Here is a 24,223-nt window from a genome sequence, read left to right on the forward strand (position 1 = left end):
AGAGATTTTTTTTTTCAATTAAGAAAATTTTAAAAAATGAACTGGAATAGCTTCATGTGGAAAAGAGCTTAAAATTAAACAGCATCAGAAAACATCCAGCCAATAAAAAAATAAAATTTTTAAGAGGAAAGATTTCAGATTTCAGGCAGACAATACTCTTTGACACTCTGAAAAACATTCTCCCAAAAAAAGAATCACTCTTTTGGTGGCCAGCCCGGTCCTTATCCTTATACTGACCCTCATGACAGGATTTCACTCACAGTATTCATGACTGTATTTCACTCCTTGAACTTTTTACTCTTGACAAGCCCTTCACAGCTCCAGGTGTGAGCGGCACAAGTTAGCTCTCAAACATAAAGCAGGTGAAAGTGTTTCGTTGTGGCTCACCAAGTCTCTACAAAGATTGCAACTACCAAGCGTTAGTCTCCTCCCTTCCTAAAAATAACACCTCTTCACTCAGACACAGGGCTGAAACAACAGGCCAAAGGAAAACATTTTCTTATCAGGAAAATCTTAGTTCCTTTATATATGAGATTTCTACGTGGATAACTTTAAAAGGCAGAGGGTGAATTTTTAAATGTTTGAAATATTATTTTGGGGAAGGTGCGGAATTCCAGAAATAAAGATCTTGGTGACAATGTAGCTTGTTTAAACACAGCAGGCTCCAAGTTGTCACAGCTTATCTAGAAAACATCCTTCTGGGCCCCTTCCGAGAGCTCACAGAGAGGCCCAGGGTTGGCCAAGTGCCTTCCTGGCCTCGGAGGGCCAACACTGAGAACATCCCTGCGTGATGGTACTCACCATATCGAATTCTACAGAGCCCACCATCCGAGACACCTCGTCAAACTCCTCAGGAGACATGGGAAGAAGGTTGTCTGTGGTCTGAAGTCGAGAAGGGTGACTAAAATGGGGGAGAAAGAAACAGGAAATGTTGACATCGAAATTGTGAAAGCAGTACCACCAGCTTGGCCATTTTCATCTCTGGCCTGTGACTGAATCAGCGCTTTAGTTTTTTATTTCAAGAGAAATGTGTGCACTTGTAAGATACATTTGAAAAAGCAAGGATCTCAAGAGGTTCACATCCCCAGCCCGGCCCCTCATGAAGCACGTTGGACTCTGGATATGTGAGCGAGAAACAGCCAGTCTGGGTCCTGCACCGCTTCTGCCTGGGTAAACCTGGGTGTGAGCGTGTGCAGCGTGTCGTCTACCCTGGCCCAAGAAGCGCCAGAGGAAATGTCTGGGGAGTCCCTCATCCCTACCTTGAGGTTTGTATGCAGATAAAGCTGCTCCAGAGGGTTTTTACATGAAGGCTACATCCATTCACCCCAAGACAGTGCTGCAGGCCAAATAACTGACAATGACTTTTCCAAAATTTTTTCTACCTTTTACAAAATGAAACAACAAAATAAAAGCAAGCGGACAAAAAAAAAAAAAAAAAAGGTATCTCATTACTTTGGCCTTTTCTACATTAAAAAAAACTGCTTTCCCACTCTCATCAATTTTTGTTCATTTTATTTACACTCTTTCAAAATATCAGTTTGGGGAGAACTTATATACCTTAAATACAACCTTGTTTGGTTTTTTTTTTTAATAAAGGCAGTGAAACGCTGACCGGGAGTGACACAAGGATCTCTAATTAGGATCTCTCCAACAAGTCCAACTGTGATGATGACAGCAGCAATGACAATGGAAAAGCAAAGAACAAGCATCTTCAACAGGCCCCAGCCAGGACAGGGGGCTTGAGGGTTTTAAGCATGTCACTCTTCTGTGTTCACTTACACTTCAGACACAGAAATCAATTCAGTCTTGATGTATCCTGTTCCTTTAGGGCCATCAAGTTCCATAGGCTCTGGGGCTAGAAGCAAACACATCGTGGACACTTCCCATTAGCAGATATCACACCAGAACAATCAATGGGGACGTCCCTGCTGGTTCAGGGGTAAAGACCCCTGAACCAGGAGGATCCCACATGGTGAGGAGCAACTAAGCCCACACGCCACAACTAATAAGCCTGTGCTCTAGAGCCTGGGAGCCGCAACTACTGAGCCCGTGCACCCGAGAGCCCATGCTATGCAAAAAGGGAAGCCACCACAATGAGAAGACCATGCACTGCAACTGGAGAAAAGCCTGAGCAGCAGCAAAGACCCAGCACAGCCAAAAATAAATGCAAGAAAAAGAACAATCAACTTTTTCTTTGATCAAGACTGGATTTGTTTTCCTTGGCAGTGAAGTAAGATTCCCTGCCTGGGTCACCTGAAATTGTGGTATGGATGCAGAAACAACAAGAAGAAAAGGGGAGGTACGTTCTTCTGTGCTGAACACAGACAAGATGGGGGAGGCTTTTCTTTCCAAGGCCCGAAGTCCTACAGAAGTTTTATCTGGTTTATGGTCCTGGCCTGGCTGGTGTCATAGACACATCAGTCAAGGTGAGCTGGGGGCATCTTCTCCCCAAGTAATTGTGTTAATACTGAAATAACTGAGCCTGAAAAACCATTAACTTTGTCGGCATGTTCACTGAGCAGTGGAAGACCTGTGTGCCGAGTCCAGACCTGCTCTCAGTGAGGAGGAGACCTAGTAACTTACTGGGTCACCGTGCAGGGACCACTGCTCTTCACCTAGGCCTCCGCCTCCTCCATTTCAGGCATGGGACGACATAAATCAGGTGACCGTCAAAGGTCCTTTTATCCCTTCCACTCAGAGAAAGTAAAAAATGTAACAAACACAGAAGACCAGAAATGGACTTTCCCAGCACCCCTAAAGTCAAAAATCATTTGCTCCTTTCTAACTCTCTGTATCAGGCCAAACAATGTATCATGTGTCAACTGTACTATGTTTTGAAGGGCTGCTTTTACCAATTCAAAAGGAAGGGATGGGCTGGTAGAGTTTATGCCGGTGCCCTATACTTACAAGAAGGCAAGGGCAGTGTGGAGGAGTGGGATTAAAGCCTGTCTGAAAACCTCTGGACAAGATGAAGGGAGAACATAACCATGGCAAAAAGTAGGCTGTGCTATGACTCAGCAGGCAACTCCTGTGCACTCTCCCCACTTACCTTCCTTTGGCCTGGAGTAGTACTTTCCAAAGGCATGGTCTTTATCAATATTTGGATACAGAAACTTCAGGGGATTCTCTGGAATATTTTCAGCAGCCATGACTTTATAATTGCGAATAATGTCAGGAAAAGTAACCGCAGAAAGTTCTTTCTTTGTGTAGGGTTCAACCGCATGGAAGTAAGGTTCTAAAAGGAAGAAAAGCAAAGTGAGTCCCATGGAATAGCCCAGAACAACAGAGGAAAGAGACAAAACACTGCAGAGTTTATGGATTTAACAGAACCTGGTAAGAACTAAACATAATCTAGGAGTTTCATCACAGTGTGTGTAACTGATTCATTTCTAAGTAAATTATTATCCTTTCATTAAGGCAGGAAAAACAAAGGCCATCATCACTCTCAATAACATTGCATTTGTCATTATTTACTTAGACTTGTAAGTCTAGTCAAAAAAAATTTTATTAGACACCTATAAAATAACGAATTACCACTTGGGTCTTCTTGGCTCAAGCCACAGATTAGGTTAACAGAAAAGCTCACTTCTTTTCATATTGAAGAATGAAAATAAACGATGACAATACAAGAAAAACTTTTTAAACAAACCAAAAATGGACCCTATGCTATCTTTTTCTATAATTCTGAAGGCAAAACCACCCAAACTTTAATTTGCTCCTGGTCTTAGTTCCAGACTTCACTGAATTCCTGCTTCCTAACTGATTCAGGATCTCACTTTGGGGCTCATATTCCAGAGGTCAGGTGCTTTAGGGACTCTGCTCCTGAACTTCAGACCAAAGCTGGTGCTGCCCTGCTAAGACTGCCCAGTTGTCAGTGGTGTGCATCTCTGCCTGCTTTGCTAGCTCCATCTCTCTGCAAGTTCCAGAAAGAACAACCAGGGGAGAAGCAGAAAAGGCAGGCTCTGCCATTACTGTCCTCCCTCCCTGGGCTCTAATCCCAGCTCTCTTGTTTTTCACCAGAAGACAAAATAAATACAACTAGAAAAGCATCCCATCTTATCGCATCTTCTAACTGAAAGCAGAAGTTACTGGAATAGTTCAGTTTTCCCTCCAATCCTTCAAACAGAGCAAACTAGAAGTAACAGGGAAAAGTCACCAGTTTGTCTTTAACCTTTTTTCATCTCCACCGAAACGTGTTTCTTATTCCCCAGAAACCTGTTTTGTATACTTGGGTTTTCGAAACTGTTTTGCCATGGATGTACTGCATCAGATAGAAACCCAAGATAGAGCCCAGATAAACGTGCACCTGCTCTGTCTGAAGGCAGGGTGGAGAACCAGTCCTGGGACCCCCTCAAACAACCAGCCCTCATCCTAGCACATCCACATGTGATTCCCCTCAGTGGGTCTGGAAGCTTATGCCTGCACACTGGGTTTCCTCCCAACAACTAGCTGCCGGTCATAGTGACTCACATTCTTCACCTACAAGTATCAAACCTGAACAAGAGGAAAGAATGTGACCTTGTCTTTTAAACAACCATTATGTGCACATCAGATTCCAGGCAAAGAGTCCCACAAACCCTTGGATATGGAATAAATCCTATTAGGGAAGCTCAACTGGGGTAGGGTACAGGAGCTGCAATTTTATGTCACAGGCTCATTATTTGTACGAGCTGATCTGCAGCAGAGGAAGGGCTTGCACCTGTGGGTCGAATGGGAGTGTATGCAGGAACCCTGGCTTACCGCCTCCATTCTGGGACCGTTCCACCCACGTGAACGTGATCGCCCCTTCCCGGCAGCTCTCGCTGAAGCGCAGCAGGAACGTCCCGGGCTGTTGGTCCTTCAGCAGGGCTCGCTCTCGCTCCTTGCTAATAAAGCCCACAATACACCTGCATGCGGAAAGGGATCAACGGAGGCACTCTGAGGTTCGGTCATGACTCTATAATTTTCCTGCTCACTTACCAACCAAGATGACCACAATGTGACAAGAGAACACAGGATAAAAATGTATTGACTATTTTAGATGCTTTAAAATCTATTTCACTGACACTTCAGGAATCATTTCAATCATACGTATATATGCTTAACTCCCCCAAAAGCTCATTAACCTGCTGCCAATAGATGATCAATAAATACTTTCTGGAGTAATGAGCCTTTCATTTTCACTTGGTGATTGAAAATGTCTGAATTTATTTATCTTTTACAGTGAAAAGGAAAGCTCAGACAATCCATTTTCATATTCTTAACTTCTGACCAAGTTAAAGTCTTCGCTGAAATCTCAACTGACCCTGGGAATAAATTAGAAACAATTTACTGAGTTGGGCTTCCCTGGTGGCTCAGTTGGTAAAGAACTGCCTGCAATGGAGAAGATGCAAGTTCGATCCCTGGGTCAAAAAGACCCCCTGGAGGAGGGAATAACAGCCCACTCCAGTATTCTTTCCTGGGAAACACCAAGGACAGAGGAGTCTGGTGGGCTACAGTCTATGGGGTCATAAAGAGTTGGACACAACTGAGTGACTAACATTTTAAACTTACTGTGTTAAAAACAGCTTTTTCTTCCTTACTGGGAGGCAACAAAGAAGATGCTCAAGAAATTTTTGTACAATGAATGCATGCATGGCACTCAGGGTTTTTAAACTCAGCTTTGAAAATGGGGATATGTGTGTACCCATGGCTGATTCATGTTGAGGTTTGACAGAAAACAGAATTCTGTAAAGCAATTATCCTTCAATAAAAAATTAATTAATTTAACAATGCATATACATTTATTACGGAAGTATAAGTTTAATTTTATGAGGGCCTACTAATGAATCCCTGAAGGGACAGCCTGTAAGCATCTGTTTCAGTGGGATGCTCACAAGTCTCGCCAAATAATGAAGTCTGTCTTGTCAGGACTATCTCAGCCTTGCAGTAACGGAGGCTGTGCTCAACATATGCTTCAAAAATGCATCTATCTGCGGCCCTTACCCGTCATTCCAGAGAGCAAGCAGGTGTTTTTTAATGAGTTCAAGGATGCTTTCAATCCAAAGCCAGAATGGAAAATTTTTATCATTTATGTTTTCCTGCCAAGTAAATAGATGCACACATTAGAAACCAAGAAATCCCAAACTCTGACTTCTCCTGTCTCCTCCTACCCTCGGGTTTTAGTTTGCAAAGACTGCCCAGCTGCCAAAGTTAGCATTGTCTCCTACAGAGCTGTCCCTCCCCTTCTTATCGGCTTTCAGACACCCAGTTCTCCACTTCCTGAGCCAGACTCTGCTTCCCTCTCCAAACATTAGTGACCCAGCCAGGGCATGACCTCTTGGGTGATCACAGTGGCTTCCCACTGCTGAACGCCAGTAGCTCGAGCTTGTCAGCACTGTCTGGTGACCTTTGTAGGGTCTGATTATCACCCCCCTGAACTGGGCCCCTGCTTGAGTAGGCTCGGGGACGGTCATCTGACCCACAGGCTGTCCACGCCGGCACAGAGCACACGTTACTCACGGACGGGGCTAACATGCTGCCAAGCCAGGGCCCAGTGTGAGCAAACAGAGGACTCATTTCGGATGTGAGAGAATGTTATCATACAGACAGGTGCTTCCTGTCAGACTCACACTTGGAGCCTAACCTTCGCGCTGAAGGAAAGTAAACAACTTGTCCTAGGGGTTCCGTGGGCTAGAGGAACCTGCCAAAGCAAGCATGGCACAGCCAGCACCGTGTTGAGAGATCCAAGAGCCCTACAGAGAGCAGAAAGTACTCAGAGCGTAAATCCAAGACAGCACCCACCTTACAGAACCTTGTCCATGGAATCAGACCATCGGGGCCGGCGTTGGGGCCTAAACAAATAAAAACAAGGTTTTTCAGGAACTGAATCAATTCTGAAGCTCTGGCTGGGCTGATGGCTCTTGTATTTGCTCTCAAAGAGCCAACACTCAACCAAGGCAGGGTGTATGTATACAGTCAGTAGTCTCAGATCGCTAACACTAACTGCCTGTGCTTTCTGGAGAAGCCTAGGGTGGTCCCTCCCTGTGCAATGTCACTTGCCATTCCTCCCTCTCCTTCCTTACCAGGCTCCTCTCCCAGTGACCCTGCAGAGTTTTTCACAAGTGCAAACTAAGACCAAGAATCACTTGCAGGTGATCGATTTAACTGACACAACTTTATAAGCTTATTTTAGATATTAATTAGGTATTTCCCTCAACCTTCCTCCAAATAGGACACAGGCTCAGGGAGGCAAATCAAAAGGCAAGTGAGAGAAATGAAAGGGGAAGGAAGACTAGGGGTCATCATCTGCACAAACCAAAACGGCTGAGCCATGAGAAGTGGGGAGACAGACACCGCTCTTCAGAGAGCGGTGTCAGATAAGCCATTACAGGCAGGAAGGGTATCTGTCTTAACTCTCAGCAAACAAGGAAATGGAAGAAGGTGACTCCTTACTTTTTACTAAATTGCACAAGACCCCCAGTGTGACAGCTACATGCCCAAGAGAGGACACTGCTGAGAGCTATCCAGTTTTGGAAAAGTCTACTGATGCCTGCAGGACAGGCAGCTCTGCTGTACAGAAAGCAAATCTGGGGAAAAAAGCCATCTGTGGGTTTAAAAATAAATAGTTGAGATACTCCCATTCATTGAAGATCTGACCTTGAGACTGGTGGGTCTTAGATTTGCTTGGCGTAGAAGACTAATCAATCCATGACGTTAGCTACTGAAAGGGAATTCTCTATCTTGGTCTGGACCCTGCCCGTCAGGCGGCGCTGATCATGGGTGTCCCCTCCCATTTGGGCCACCTGACATAAGAGACCTGGGTGTGTGCTGTGGGGTAGGTGGCCCCAGGGCCTGATTCTTACAATATTGGGGGCTTACTTTTTTCTCCCCAAGGTTAATCAGACTTCATCTTTCTCAGACTTCACCTTTCTCCAAGAATTTATTTTAGCCACAACTAATATATTTTACATAACTCAGAAATCTTTCCCTTAGGAGCCTTGCTCAGAAATGATAATATGAGATAATGGGAAAATGATTCATTTAAATCTATCAAGTCGGCATCTCCTTCTAAAGTGAGGCATCACTCTCACTTAGCTATAATAAATGGCAGCTGGAAAAGCCAATAGATTCCTAACACTCTCCTACCTTGAAGATGAAGAGCAAAGGGGGGAAAGGAGAAGTCAAGATATTTTTTATGAATTCTGATTGTTGGTTACATAAAAAGTGAATATGCTCATACCAAGAAGTTTCTCCCCCAGCATGTTCAGCTGGTCCACATTGAGACCTCTTTTGGTGACAGAAGAAAACTGCCAGCTCAGCACCTCTGAAAGCTGAGACCATCGTGCACATGGTGGGTTCAGGAAGAAGGACAGATTCTAGGGAGAAAACATGGAGAAGCTAAAAGCCACTGATGAGTCACCAGTCACAAGCTCAGCATGGAAACACGGATCTGTGCCAAAGTTTAGTTCTAGTCTATGACACACATATTTTCATAGCAGAAGAAGAGAAATAGTTCTATTTGCAGACTCATATCTGTGCATTTTTCTACTCACTAAAATTTAACCCCCGAATCAATATTCGTGGCACTTTGGCACTCATTTGTGGACATACCCAGGCACAGAGCCGTGAAAACTTTGAGTCGCCAAACATGTGTTTCCGGTTGAAGTCAAACAAAGCTATGCTCTGCCTTCCTGTTTCGGCTCTCACACTACACCCGAGTGTCTTCTCTGAGATCTGTTTAATGCTGTGGTCTCTGCATTTCTGGAGGTTTTTTTGCTGGCGATTTCATTTTTAAATATGCCCCTCAGAGGCGAGTTGAAGTGCTGTCTAGTGTTCCTAAATGCCTTAAGGAGCCAACGTACATGATATATAAGCTCTGTTCAGACTGAGTTATAAAGCTGCTTGCCATGAGTTCGATGTTAATGAATGAACAAGTATGTTAGATAAGGGATCTTTGAACAAAACAAGGTGATGTATTGATCTGCAGATGCAAGGGTTTTGCCAGAGGCTGACGGGAACCCATACTTCCCTTAGGCACAGTGATTCAGTATCCGCTAAATCAGTGTTCACAGTGACTTCAAAGAACCTAAGTACAGTGAATAACTGGAATCAACTGAAACTAACTGACCATGAGTATCCGCATTCTTAAGAACAGACCCTCCTTGTTTAGCAAGTGTATACATTTTTTAAAAAGCATAACACAAAATCATCTGTTGCCCAAGCTTATTCACATGGAAGGAAAATCATAATTTTTAATTTCTAGTACATACACACGCTTCTGGAATGCTTCGCTATTCCAGAATTACTCAGCTCCTTAGCAATGAGTTGAGTTGTGCCACTTTTCCCCCAACATCTGGCCCATATAGGCTCTTTCAAATATGCAGAACTAGAGCGGGGGGGGGGGGGGGTCTTTAAACCCTGGTATGAAAGTAGATGTGTTTTCCTTACCCGGGGTTCTGCCACCAGCATGTTGTACCACAGGATAGAGGCCCAGCCACTTGGGAGCTGGCTGACATTGGAGATCACCACGACAGGTAGAGAGGTCGTCTACAAGATGACAAAGACCTTAAAATCCTCGGAAACCCAGAAACAGTACCTGCAGACCACTATGCAGCCTCACAGACTAACAAGGAACCCTATGTACATTCGCGTATATTTTATTCTTAAAAATTAAGAATGTAAAGGTACAGTCTTTGGTTTTTAGTTGGATTTATCTTTGACATATATTTTCAATTAAGAAATTAATGTCAAAGCTTCTTATAAAAAAATTAACACAGGACATCTCAACGGGAACATTTGGCTTATTGGAGCGTCCCTTGTGGCTCAGCTGGTAAAGACTCCACCTGCAATGTGGGAGACCTGGGTTCGATCCCTAGGTTGGGAAGATCCTCTGGAGAAGCGAAAGGCTATCTACTCCGGTTTCCTGGCCTGGAGAATTCCACGGACTGTATAGTCCATGGGGTCGCAAAGATTCGGACACAACTGAGCAACTTTCACTTCAGACAAAGGTTAACTGAGTTCTCTGGCAGACGGAACCATGAAATTAGCATTGAGAGAGTAATGGCTGAAAACAGCAGTCTTTTTTTAGCAATTAGATAAGTATGTCTAAAATTAAAATACATGCATCAGTTTAAAGTGAAAATAAAGTTTCCCATCCTGGAACATGTAAGTCCTACCTCCAGGTCAATGACCAAACCAGGCTGGCACAACTGGGTTTCAAAACTAAGAGAGTGAAGCTCTTCAGTGACGATGAGAGGACCCTTAAAAAAGAAAACGGGAAAAAAACGAATACAGTGATTCGTTCATTGATCCTGCAATCAGCAAGAAACTACTAAGCATTTTAACAAGCTCCAGAAAGCATGAGCCCAATCAGGCACAATTTAGAAGATTCTAGCTTTTAATACAGAGAAGGCAATGGCACCCCACTCCAGTACTCTTGCCTGGAAAATCCTATGGACGGAGGAGCCTGGTAGGCTGCAGTCCATGGGGTCACGGAGAGTCGGACACGACTGAGCGACTTCACTTTCACTTTTCACTTTCATGCTTTGGAGAAGGAAATGGCAACCCACTCCAGTGTTCTTGCCTGGAGAATCCCAGGGACAGGGGAGCCTGGTGGGCTGCCGTCTATGGGGTCGCACAGAGTTGGACACGACTGAAGTGACTTAGCAGCAGCAGCTTTTAATAATCTATCCCAGATTTAATTATCCCAAGTATCTCAGTGTTCCCTCAAAGACCAGATTTCTAATATTCTGGCAAGGGTTATGGATTAAGGGGAAAAAAATGTCTTTAGGGAAATAGCAACTTCTAATGAGTTTATTCACAACCTAAGGCTTCCTGGCCCTCGGTCCCCTCTGCCCACCATGGACCCGCCTGGCCTGGGCTGCACACCTCAGGCTGACAAGGGGTGGAAAGTGTACACATGTTCCAAGTGTGATTATCTGCCAGGAGAGCAGATTTGCATAAGCCTGGCAGGTTATAAAGTGCCTTGGTTGGTTTGGGTGGAAAGGTTATTGTGTTCCCAGTGCCTTCACACACATTATCTAATGTGAGCCTCACAACAACCTTAGAACCAGAGAGGTGTGACTCCATTCCTGCTCCTGGGAGAGGAAATTTAGTCCCTAGTTGGTTACTAAGAGTCAAGATCCAAAAATGAGGGCTGGTCAGGCCCAGGCGGGCACCTGTCCCACAGCTCCACGCGCCCTCTGCTGGTTGTGGTAGGGAAGGACAGAGTGCTAGGCAGGCACAAAGAACAAAATCCAACCAAACCAAAGCAACTCTAGCCAGTCTGTCCTCTGCCCATGGTTCATATCTGAATGCATCCCAAACAGCTCTTCAAGGACAAGCTGTGACGAGGGGGCTGACAGAAGGATAACGGCACTGGACAGGGCACACACAGTTTTTGGCAGGGCAGTCATGAAGCTGGCCTCTGATTCCAGCTTTGACAATTACTTCCTGTGCACGCTTAGCTAACTCTTGCAAACTTCCTGCGGTCCAATTTCCTCACCTGTGAAATGTGAGTAACACAGTAGCCCACTGTACCTATTCTGCTGGGCTGCTGGTGAGGGTCTAGAAAATTCACGGGCAAAATCCCTGGACAGCCAGAAAGCACAAGCACAGAGTGGTTCTACTGTTGCCACACGTGCACCACGCCCCAGAGTTTGCCTGCCGCTCTCGCCTGCTGGTCTTCCCACTGCTCAGCCCTCTGTGAGCTGTCCCTGGCCACCCGGGACCGCCGGGGCCATGGAGCCAAGCTCACTGGACAGAGCTGCTAGTTAAGAGACCAGTCACGACAGAAAAAGACTTACCTCATTAGTTCTGGCACCGGCATTTTTTTGTTCTTTCAGTTGCTACAAAAAAAAAAAATCTTAGTAAATAGCTATATAATAATCCTCAAAGTTGCTACTTTCATCTACAAATCAAAACAAGTGGGGACTTAGAATGAAGGAGGTGAAAATATTTTGAGGATGCAGAACAGGAGGTGAAGTGACCCTGTGGGGCTTTATGAGGTGGAGGGGGAGTGCCTTTCCCCAGCGTTTCCCCTGCAAACACCGCAGGGTTCAGAAGGAGCCAGGGAAGCGGAATGCTGCTCCCTCCCCTGGGCAAGCTTGTCCTGAACCATCCCCATCACCTTCCCCAGCTGTGCCATGCTCCCCAGGCTTTGGGCACAGCTTCTCCCACCTCTACTTCCCTCAGCAGAATCTCCCAGACAGGCCTAGTGTCTTAAGCCTCTCAGACCATCCTTTGAAAAGGTCTTCAGTCATGTAGGGTTTAAGGAAGCAACTCAGAGCCCCTGGAACAGCTCTGGACACCCTCAGACTCCCGGTTTGGACTGAGGCTCTCACTTAAGGTCCAGCTTCCTAACCATGAGTTTGTGGGCTCATAAGATGGCTGCCAGTGAGAAAAAGGGTGCCTTGAATCTCCCTGCAGGTTCCAGGCCAGGAAATGTATAGGGCTCAGCACCAACACATCTGCAGAAAACCTGCCAGCCCCGAATCTCCAGGGAGAGGGGAGAAGGCACCACCCATATAAACCCCTCTGCTGGTTTCCACTGCCTGGTGCCCGGGCCTACTCCTCTGGAGACAAAGCGGTAGAGACAGTGGTTGCAGGCAAGACCCCAGGAAGGAAATAGTGATGAAGGGACCCAGGAGAGACCCCTGGGGTCTGACACACTTGGAGGGGGGGAAGCACCAGTCAGGATGTGGGGGAATAACGACCTTCAGGAAGATTCCAGGAGTCTAGAGTGAGTGATCACTGAGGTCGTCGAGGGACCACATGCAGAGAGCTTGTGTGCACACTGGTTTATGGAATATTTTACTGAGCTCACTTCCCCCCAAAGAAGGTATGTCTGAGAGAGAGACAGGCAGAAAGAGAAAGTGAACAGCCCTGGGATAAGGAGAAGGAGCCAAGATTCCCAGGTACTGCTGAAGTCACCAGCCACAAACTCTAGAAGTCTCTTCCCAGGGAAACTTCCCTCTACATCACATATGGCACAGAGTGCCAGTCCATTGCAAATAAGTCCTGATAAGCCAGACACGGCAGAAAAGGGGGAGACAGGTCTCCCTACCAGGTGTCGGAATTCTGCCGCCAGACTCCCGTTGGTGGACTCTTCCATGTTCATCACCTTCGTGTGAGTGCCCAGAATGTTGAACTTCCTAAACCTAGACAACACAGGCAAGGGATACTTAAAAGGCTGGGAACTGTTAAAGCAACGCCTAAACAAAGCAGAGAGCAAAACAGTGCCAAACGTACCCTTTTACTGTGTTTCTCTCATTCACATCTCTGCAAAACAAACAAACAAAAAAACGTAACCATACATGTGTATCTAAAATGTGAAATTCGCATTCACAAACATATAAAAGTATTAAGATCAATAACCAATAAATCTATACCTGTGGGTTTTCTTCCCTATCATTCACTCAGTCTGTCAATCAACCCACACCAGCACTGCCAAGTTTTGCTGGGTGACCTTGGGCAAGTAAACTGAGCCTCACCTTTTCTCTTCTGTACATCCTGCTAGCAGCACCGACCACACAGCACACCGGGAGGAGGAAACCAGTTAACGGGTAAGGAGAGCACAGACACCCTCAGGAATGTAAGCCTGAGTTATCACAACTTATGAGCAGTTACTCCCTCTGCAGGAAGCAATGAGCTAAGCCCTGGGGATTGAGCAGAGAGCACTGCTCTGGGCTACAGAACTCAGAGGACCCTCCAAAGAGATAGCTCGAGTTTTATTTTTGCTCTTTATTAGTTTTAATGCTTTCATGAAAGTACCTGAATAGTCAATTATTTGGGGAAACTGCCAAGTTTTAAATCTGAGGTTAAAGTTTTGAGAGACCAGAATCATATAAGTTCAGCAATAATGTTGTCATATTCTGGACAAATAACGTATGTTAGGGGCAGGCGAAGGTCGGAGACCATTAGTGCACACCCAGTTAAATGAGTTAGCTTCCTTTCCTGTCCCAACTAGACATGCAATGCTTTTGTGGCTGATAATCACTGTCAGCTGTGACAGTGACCGATTTTCCTGTCAAAACTAAGAAGAAAACTCAGAACTGGAAAAGACAGAAAGGACAAAAAGGCAAGAACAAACCAAAAGAGATACTGAGTTAACCAGACTGTGGCAAAACTGTGGTGGCCACAAAATTCTCTGCAACTCTTCCTTTAAAGACACAGAACAGATTTCCTTATCCCTTCAATATCAGGGGACTTTGACTTGCTTTTCCAGACATGATGGATGGGAGCAGTGCTGTGCAAGTTCCAAGTCTAGCCTAATAGGCCCAGCATGCTGCTGCTTAGACCCACTTGGAACACCACTGCCATGTGAGAAAGCCCATGCTGGCCACTCTGACAGCCCCACAGAGAAGGGCCCAGTTATCCCAGCCAAGACCTCGGACATATAATGAGGTCACGCTAGACCACCCAGCAGCAACCAGGCCAGCTCAGACTAGAAGGACCACCCACAGTCCACAGAATAATAGAAATAATACATTTCTGAGTTTAAGCCACTAAGTTTTGAGGTTATCTGTTATGTAGCAAAAGCTAACTGATACACAGAAAAACCAAAGAAAATGGGAGGAAAACAAAGGTACAAACAAAGAGGGCTATAGTTACAGGAAATAGAAAGAGACAAAAGCCAGAGGAAGTGACTTGGAGTATCATAAATGGGTTTGAAACTTAGTAAACACACCAACAAAAGCATTAAATATATCAAGGGGGGATGGTAGGGGCTAAGCCATCTTGTTGCTTAATGTAAGTGCCTAGGTCACTGCTAGTTTGGGTTCAGGGTCTAAGGACAAAACAGGATAGACCTGCTCCATTTAGACCTCTTGAGAGCCTGCCCATTCCTGGATCCCTACTGTTCAGAAGAGACAAGTGTAAAGCCAGCAGGCTCCATACATGCCCCCCAAAATGCCATCAGTTTCACTCCAGAAACAAGCCCACACTGGCCGAAGAATCAGGTGGCCTGGAGCCTGACCAAGTGCCTCTTCTCTGGGCTGGCCTAGTTGAGGTGGTAGCTGCTTGGAACAAGCACATACGTATAAAATGCTCTCACACTTTTGTTCATTTGTCGTCTAAAAAGGCACACTGATACCAGCTCTTAGAGAAAGTTCCCAAGACCCAGGAATTACTAATTTAAATCTGCTGGAATCACTAACAGCCCCGCTGCATCAGTCCATGTTTGGTTAACAAAACGAACATTTCAATAGTATATGTATCTTTGATAATATTAGAGATATCTTACTTGTCAAATAAGACTTTGACTTTCAAGTTATAATTCAGCTCTTGCAACTTCACCAGCAGCCTGAAAAGAAAAATAAAAGTCATAATTACTTTAAAAAATTATCTAATACAATTTATTTATTATGCCAATTCCATATTGATAAACATTTCAACAACCCCCACCCCATCCAGCTTTTGGTTATTACAAACAATTAAATTGACATCCTTGTATGTCTACTTGGATTTTTTTTTAAGTGTATTTGTAGGATAAATTCCTAGCTATGAAACTGCTAGGACAAAACTGTAATATTAAATTCTGACAGCAAGCAACAGATTTTATATTCCCACCAAATGCAGTGAGGGCACCTGCTTCCCCATTTTGCCTCCCCAATGCTGGGGTTTATCAAAATTTCTATCTGGGACTAATTCTGTAGGTAAAAAATGGGCTTCCCAGGTGGCTCGGCACTAAAGAAACTGCCTGCCAATGCAGATGTAGGTTTGATCCCTGGGTCGGGAAGAGCACCCGGGGAGGAAATGGCAACCTTCTCCAGTATTCCTGCCTGGGAAGTCCCGTGGACAGAGGAGTCCAGTGGGCTACCGTCCATGGGATCACAAAGACTCAGACACGACTGAGCAACTAAACAACAGAGGTAAAAAATAGCAAACTTTACCCTTTACCAAAACTTGTACCTAATGCTTAACCTGTTGGGAGAAAATAAAAACTCTGACCCATAGTCAGGAAAATGAGGGTCATCTCTCTAACCACTCCAGGCAGTGTGGAAAGACGGAGGGACAGAGCCCTGGGCTGAGACTCCAGCGTGTTTCTGTTCTGATGAGCTGGAGGCCCGCGGAAGAGCCCTTCACTGGCTGGCTCCCTTTAGTCACGCACGTGATGGGATGAGATTGCACCCCTTGCCAGCATGAGTTCTGGGACCTCACGGGTGTCAGAGTCTGGTGCTGGAGCACTGGTAGCCGAGACGCAGCACCTGTGGACCTAGCTCAGCAGCGCCGTGGAAAAATGACTGGGGCCAACTCTGAAGGTAAGTCCAGCTCTTCTGAGTCCAGCTGCTCATCAGTAGAGGAAAAGCTATTAATAAATGAATGCAGCCATACAACCAAAGGAAGAAAAGCTGGACATTCTCGTATGGAAACATTTCTGCAATTTATTAAGAAAGAGAAAAATAGTCTGCCAAACAACAGAGAGCAGAACTCTGGTTTTTAAAAATGAAATATATCATGTCATATATACTTTCACAAGTCTATGTATGAAAAAACACATGTATATAAAAGTACAATGTATTTGTTTATATATTCATGTAGACATGGACAAAATTCTGGGAGGACTGACACCAGGCTGCTTACTATGGTAGTCTACAGATATTGAGATCACATACAACTTTGAGAATCTGACGAAAGTTATACATACACTCACCAGAAAAATGTACCAGTCATTTACACACACTGTATCCATTTCAGGGGGAACATAAAGCTCAGGTTATAGGCTCATGCGCAAGAGGGGATGAGGCTGCTGGGAACTTTTACTCTCTACCATGTGCACAGTTCTGCAATTTTGAATTGCTATTTACAGTAAACATTCATTATACTTATAACTAGAAAAAATTATGGGGTGTGTGTGTATACACACATCTTTGTTATATTTCTAGTTGAACAGAAAGACTCTTAGATATTCTAAGTAAGAATTCATATTAAAAGACCTACTGCAAAATTCCTCTAAAGCACCCCCCTATATAACCATGTTGTGGAAGGAAGCTGGGTCACAAACTTTGTGACAGGACATGTGGAAAGAAAGTGAAAGTGTTAGTCGCTCAGTCAGGCCCGACCCTTCACGACCCCATGGACTGTAGCCCTTCAGGCTCCTCTGTCCATGGAATTCTCCTGGCAAGAATACTGGAGTGGGTTGCCATTTCCTTCTCCAGAGGATCTGCTCGACCCAGATGAACCCAGGTCTCCGGCATTGCAAGGAGATTCTCTATCATCTGAGCCACCAGCAAAGCCCTAAGGAGGTGTGGGGGTTCCATCTTTTCCTCATTACCTCAGTTTCACAGTGAATTGGACTCCAGTCTTCAAGACCAATGGCCTCTGAGGGTGAGTTGGCATGCAGGGCTGTCTTTCCACCACAAATGAGCTGTAAATACCCAGCAAAGGATATATTAGCATTTCCATTAAAGCTGAGGCAGTAAAAGTTATTTCCCCTAAGGAGGAGAGGGGGCTTAGAGGGCACGATCTAAAAAATAGCTGAAAAACTTCTAACCAATTGGATGAATAAACTGAAGTTTTACAGTCGATAAAGACATCCCCAAGTCTAACAGATGCACTCAACAAAATCAGTAATTGCAAAGAGCTGTGACACTCTTCAACAATGAAAAGTCTCAACTGGATTCTCTTCATTTACAAATTTAAGAATCAAATTTGCTCACTGACCAGTGTGGTGATCATTTAGCAACTTACGCAAATATCAAATCACTATTGTTGCAGAACTAAAACTAATATAATGTATCTATCAATAATATCTCAATTTGAAAATAAAAAACAGTAACAAAAACACATTTTACTATACTTGAAAATGAACCAAGTAGCATACTGCTTACCACCATGCTTTGAAACTTACATTTTAAACATCCTTTGGAAAACTGCTATTCTAGTAAAATTATTTAGCAATATTTATTACCTAATAAACACTTCCAAGTATTAATTTTAATTTTAAAAAAAAAGAATGAAATCTGCACTCCAAAACCCAAGTAAATGTCCTTGATTATTTCAAAATCAAGGTAGAGAGTAAAAGCTGAGTGCATCAATTTCAAAATCCAACATTTGGGCATTCCTGTCTGGACATTAGCCACAGGGAACAGAAGACACTTTTATTATGTCAAGTTAGCATTTTAAAACTGCAATATGAACTCTATTCTTCTACTCAGGGCCATTTATTGACCTACTAAGCGCACTGGGAACACCCAGCCCTGGGTAAGGCACTACATAAGGCCCTGGTGGTAGAAGATGACAGAGGCGCCTCTCTGTCTGCGAAGACCTTCCGGTTTGCAATAAAGGTCACAGAAATGCATAGAAAATGATACAACCAAAATCCAAAACAGGAGAATAAAGAATGAACTGTGCAGCTCTGGAAGGGAGACAGCAGCTGCCCAGGAATTCTGGCCAAAGTTTCATGATGGCTATACGCGGAAACATTGAGGATGCAGGTTCTCAATGAGCTACCAGAGAAGAAGGCTCTGAGGCAGAGGAAATATCGTTGGGAGAGGCATGGAGAAGCAAATGTCCAGGGTGGGCACGAGGTCAAGTCGGCCTGGAAATGGGGCATGTGTAGAAGCTAGCGTGGAATGGCTGGTGAGGGCCAGGCTGTGGAGGTGGGGCTTGGGTGACCGGATGAGGGGCTCCCCTCAGAGTGGCAGGTGATGACAGATCAAACAGAACTCTGCTATGGCAGAGTACAGGGTCACAGGGACGAGGGAAGAAGGGGCTGGGGTGCAACCATTTGAAAAGCTACAATGTAAGAGTTCAGCAGAGAGCTTGAAATATGATGAGACCACGGAATAGGAAAGAGAGGGCAAATACAAGTTAGACTCAACAGGTCTCGTCACAGATTGGCCAGGGAGAGGGAGACAGGTTACCAGAGTAGGAGGTCACAAGAAAAACATGCCCTTGGCATAAACAAGGGATTCAGGAAGACCTGGTTCAGGGAAGCCATAAACATTTTTACATATCCTATTAAACCCTTCTAAATTATCTGAATTACCATAAAATTTTCCTTTGGGTAAAATAACTGCAAAAGGTGCAAAAACATCTTGCTCAAGTTACCTCTGAATGAGCTGCTGGAAGAGGTTGAAGGTGCGGTCCCATAAGGCTTGCTTGTTTTTGGTGATGGGGTCATGTTCATAGGTGTATTTCTGTTCCAACTCTTCAAGCTTTTTAAGCTGCTGACGAACCTGCTGCAGACTCTCCGCCACTACAGTGAACCTGGGAAGGTACAAGCCACAGAGTCTTCATCAGAAATAGCCCCAAAGCAGTCTGGATTCAGAGAATCATGGAGACCAACAAGCACTGTTTACAGACAACACGTGATGTTATCTGCCCAGCTCTGCAGTGCAGGGAGAAACAGAGAACAAATCTCGTCTTGGTGTAAAATGAAAAAGTGAAAGTGTTAGTTGCTCAGTCGTGTGAACTTTGTGACCCCATGGACTGTAGCCCTGCCAGGCTCCTCGGTCCATTGAATTTCCCAGGCAAGAATACTGGAGTGGGTAGCCATTCCCTTCTCCAGGGGATCTTTCCTGACCCAAAGATGAAACCTGGGTCTCCTGCCTTGCAGGCAGATTCTTTACCATCTGAGCTACTAGGAGTCGTTATCTGTGAGAAAAAACTAACACGCACTGAATGATTACAGCCTAAATAAAAACACCTCTGCATCCCACAGAGATGGACCTAAGGAGAGATGGGGGCGGGTGGGGGGAGTAGAAGCTTCTAAGGCAGTGATCCCCAACCTCTGGGGCCTAATGTCTGATAATCTGAGGTGGAGCTGATATCATAGAAATAAAGTGCATGGTAAATGTAATGTGCTATTAAATCATCACAAGCAACTCCTGCAGCTCAGCTCCAGAAAAATAAACGACCCAATCAAAAAATGGGCCAAAGAACTAAATAGACATTTCTCCAAAGAAGACATACGGATGGCTAACAAACACATGAAAAGATGCTCAACATCACTCATTATTAGAGAAATGCAAATCAAAACCACAATGAGGTACCACTTCACACCAGTCAGAATGGCTGCGATCCAAAAATCTGCAAGCAATAAATGCTGGAGAGGGTGTGGAGAAAAGGGAACCCTCCTACACTGTTGGTGGGAATGCAAACTAGTACAGCCACTATGGAGAACAGTGTGGAGATTCCTTAAAAAATTGCAAATAGAACTACCTTATGACCCAGCAATCCCACTGCTGGGCATACACACCGAGGAAACCAGAATTGAAAGAGACACATGTACCCCAATGTTCATCGCAGCACTGTTTATAATAGCCAGGACATGGAAACAACCTAGATGTCCATCAGCAGATGAATGGATAAGAAAGCTGTGGTACATATACACAATGGAGTATTACTCAGCCGTTAAAAAGAATTCATTTGAATCAGTTCTGATGAGATGGATGAAACTGGAGCCGATTATACAGAGTGAAGTAAGCCAGAAAGAAAAACACCAATACAGTATACTAACACATATATATGGAATTTAGGAAGATGGCAATGACGACCCTGTATGCAAGACAGGGAAAGAGACACAGATGTGTATAACGGACTTTTGGACTCAGAGGGAGAGGGAGAGGGTGGGATGAGTTGGGAGAATGACATTCTAACATGTATACTATCATGTGAATTGAATCACCAGTCTATGTCTGACGCAGGATGCAGCATGCTTGGGGCTGGTGCATGGGGATGACCCAGAAAGATGTTATGGGGAGGGAGGTGGGAGGGGGGTTCATGTTTGGGAATGCATGTAAGAATTAAAGATTTTAAAATTTAAAAAATAAAAAACTAAAATTTTTAAAAAAAAAAAAACAGAGCAAAAATAAAAAAATTAAAAACAAAAAAAAAAACACAAAAAACCAGCCCCTGATGCCAAAAAGTTTGGGGACTGCTGTCTAGTGAATCTTGGACTTCAGCTGAGTTATGAGATAACTGGGACTTAAAGGCACAGGGTAAAGGGGGCTAGGTGCAGAGGGAGGGGACACAAAAAGGCAGACACTCTAGGAGGTGATGTGGTGGCAGTGAGGGGCCCCTGCAGATTTTATATCAGGGTAGTGACACTGTGCAGGGAGGAGCAAGAGGGAAACCTGGAATCAAGGCAGCAAGGCAGAGGGGGGATGTAAAGTGGGTTAGGAGGAGACGAGGGAACAGGGGTTATTATGTCACTAACCTGAAAGAAGAGGCAAGGTGCATAATCTAATCATTATCAGACACAAAATATATGTATAAACCAAGGAGGAAAGCTACCGACTCCTCTCAGGTTCCTCCATCCTGACAGTAAACCAAAGGTGATGGAGCCTCTGAGCTATGTCGGACTGTGGAAGTCCTGGCCTGGAGTGATGATAAGAGCATCAGCTCCCCAGTGAAACACATCTCGTTTGGTTGGTGTTCTCATTCCTTGAATTCAGGTCACAGCCAAGAGCAAAGCCCATGGGTGTGAAATGAGAGGCAGGATAACAATGGCAGGTGGGCGTGTTCTATAAGGATTCTAACCCAGTGATTCCCAATCCTGTTTGGGTCGAGGGACACAAGAAAATGCTGACAATTCTTGCACAGCACAGCGGGGAACAATGGAAGGCATTCATATCTCCACAAGAGACTCCATGTGGCCTAAGATGACCATAGGGGCTCTAGACAGCGGCGACCTCACCGGGCTCCCGGGTAGGGGGCTGGGGGGAACAGCAATCCAGAAAGTCATCTCATGAGATCTTTGGTCCTCCGGCCCTTCAGAGCTGTTTCAAGCCACCACCCACTCCTGCCCACTGATCCTACTGCTTCCATCTTGTCTGCTCAGATCTGTCGGACTCTGCTAATACTTTCAGTTCAGTTCAGTTGCTCAGCCATGTCCAACTCTTTGTGACTCCATGGACTGCACCACACCAGGCTTCCCTGTCCATCACCAACTCCCAGAGCTTGCTCAAATTCATGTCCATCAAGTCGGTGATGCCATCCAGCCATCTCTTTCTCTGTCGTCCCCTTCTCCTCCTGCCTTCTATCTTTTCCCAGGATCAGGGTCTTTTCCAGTGAGTCAGTTCTTCACATCAGGTGGCCAAAGTATTGGAGTTTCAGCATCAGTCCTTCCAATCAATATTCAGGACTGATTTCCTTCAAGATTGACTGGCCTGATCTTCTTGTAGTCCAAGGGACTCTTAGGAGTCTTCTCCAACACCATGGTTCAAAAGCATCAATTCTTCAGTGCTCAGCTTTCTTTATAGTCCACCTCTCACATCCATACATGATGGTTGTGAAAAACCATACGGTTTTGGAAAAACCCATAGCTTTGACTAGATGGACCTTTGTTGGCAAAGTAATGTCTCTGCTTTTTAATATGCTGTCTAGGTTGGTCATAGCTTTTCTTCCAAGGAGCAAGCATCTTTTAATTTCATGGTTGCAATCACCATCTGCAGTGATTTTTGAACCCAAGAAAATAAAGTTTCTCACTATTTCCATTGTTTCCCCATCTATTTGTCATGAAGTGATGGGACCAGATGCCATAATCTGTTTTTTGAATGCTGAGTTTTAAGCTAACTTTTTCACTCTCCTCTTTCACTTTCATCAAGAGGCTCTTTAGTTCATTGCTTTCTGCGATAAGGGTGGTGTCATCTGCACATCTGAGGTTACTGATATTTCTCCCAGCAATCTTGATTCCAGCTTGTGCTTCATCCAGCCCAGGAGTTAGCACGATGCATTCTGCATGTAAGTTAAATAAGCAGGGTAACAATATACAGCCTTGACATACTCCTTTCCCAACTTGGAGCCAGTCTGTTGTTCCATGTCCGGTTCTAACTATTGCTTTCTGACCTGCATACAGATTTCTCAGGAAGCAGGTCAGGTGGTCTAGTATTCCCTTCTCTTTCAGAATTTTCCACAGCTTGCTTTGATCCATACAGTCAAAGGCTTTGGTGTAGTCAATAAAGCAGATGTTTTTCCTAGAACTCTCTTGCTTTTTTGATGATCCAGCAGATGTTGGCAATTTGATCTCTGGTTCCTCTGCCTTTTCTAAATCCAGCTTGAACATCTGGAAGTTCATGGTTCACGTACTGTGGAAGGCTGGCTTGGGGAATTTTCAGCATTACTTTGCCAGTGTATGAGATTTTGCTAGCATGTGAGATGAGTGCAATTGTGCGGTAGGTTGAACATTCTTTGGCATTGCCTTTCTTTGGGACTGGGATGAAAACCGACCTTTTCCAGTCCTGTGGCCACTGCTGAGTTTTCCAAATTTGCTGGCATATTGAGCGCAGCAGTTTCACAGCATCATCTTTTAGGATTTGAAATAGATCAACTGGAATTCCATCACCTCCACCAGCTTCGTAGTGATGCTTCCTAAGGCCCACTTGACTTCACATTCCAGGATGACTGGCTTTAGGTGAGTGATCACACCATCAAGGTTATCTGGAACATGATCTTTTTTGCATAGTTCTTCTGTGTATTCTTGCCACCTGTTCTTAATATCTTCTGCTCCTGTTGGGTCCATACCAGTTCTGTTCTTTATTGTGCTCATCTTTGCATGAAATGTTCCCTTGGTATCTCTGATTTTCTTGAAGAGATCTCTAGTTATTCCCATTCTATCATTTTCCTCTATTTCTTTGCACTGATGATTGAGGAAGGTTTTCTTATCTCTCCTTGCTATTCTTTGGAATTCAGCATTCAAACATCCCCAGAGCAGACCAGAAATATAGGCCTTTCTGTCTCTATTCTATCCTCAGACTTAAATAGAAAAATCAGAAAAATGAATCTCCATTTAAATAAAGGGCCTGCCTGGCTCACCAGTGTCGACTGGGAAAGTCCTGGAGTTCCCAGAATAGTAAGGGAACCTCCACGACCAGGCTCCAGCCTCTTGTCTGCTCTGCTTTCTTCCTTCCCTATCTGGCTTCTGACTCTCTAGCCATCCACTGTAAGAACTTCAGGCCTAGGTCCTTCCCTCCCTGCTGCTTCTATCCACACCTTTCTCCTCTCTGGTCTGTGGTTTTTTCCTGTTCACTCCTGAGTCAGTGCAAGACCATTTTGTCTCCTTCCTCATCCTCCATGGACTCTGAACAGTCTCTGTTAGAATCTCGGCAATCTTTCACCAAGTAGTTATTACCATATCCATCTCCCATCTCCCCAGTGAAAGTTCTTTGCTGGCAACAACCAAGAGTCATTCACCTTGTGTCCTAGGTCCTAGCCCAGTGCCTGGCATACTGCATGTAATGACTATTTACCAGATGGATGATGGAATGAATGGCCCACAAACTGTTATTTCATGTAAGCCTGCAAAATGCCTCAAGCCCTT

At 44.7% G+C, this 24,223-nt stretch overlaps 1 protein-coding gene across 4 annotated transcripts in view; it reads right to left on the minus strand.

Moving 5' to 3' along the window:
• Positions 1 to 24,223, minus strand: part of STAT1 (signal transducer and activator of transcription 1) — a 43,926-nt gene that overhangs the window by 4,284 nt on the left and 15,419 nt on the right. For all 4 annotated transcript variants that reach the window (XM_042242443.2, XM_012110615.5, XM_042242438.2 and 1 more), the window contains 15 exon segments: positions 19,012 to 19,170; positions 17,234 to 17,326; positions 15,203 to 15,262; positions 13,210 to 13,239; positions 13,025 to 13,118; positions 11,766 to 11,807; positions 10,137 to 10,220; positions 9,409 to 9,507; positions 8,201 to 8,336; positions 6,763 to 6,812; positions 5,965 to 6,059; positions 4,741 to 4,886; positions 3,050 to 3,235; positions 1,780 to 1,855; positions 802 to 901 (listed from right to left, as the gene is read on the minus strand). In XM_042242443.2, coding sequence (XP_042098377.1) covers positions 802 to 901; positions 1,780 to 1,855; positions 3,050 to 3,235; positions 4,741 to 4,886; positions 5,965 to 6,059; positions 6,763 to 6,812; positions 8,201 to 8,336; positions 9,409 to 9,507; positions 10,137 to 10,220; positions 11,766 to 11,807; positions 13,025 to 13,118; positions 13,210 to 13,239; positions 15,203 to 15,262; positions 17,234 to 17,326; positions 19,012 to 19,170 — 1,450 coding nt within the window.

This window comes from Ovis aries, chromosome 2 (genome assembly GCF_016772045.2).
Source record: "Ovis aries strain OAR_USU_Benz2616 breed Rambouillet chromosome 2, ARS-UI_Ramb_v3.0, whole genome shotgun sequence".
Classification (NCBI taxonomy): domain Eukaryota; kingdom Metazoa; phylum Chordata; class Mammalia; order Artiodactyla; family Bovidae; genus Ovis; species Ovis aries.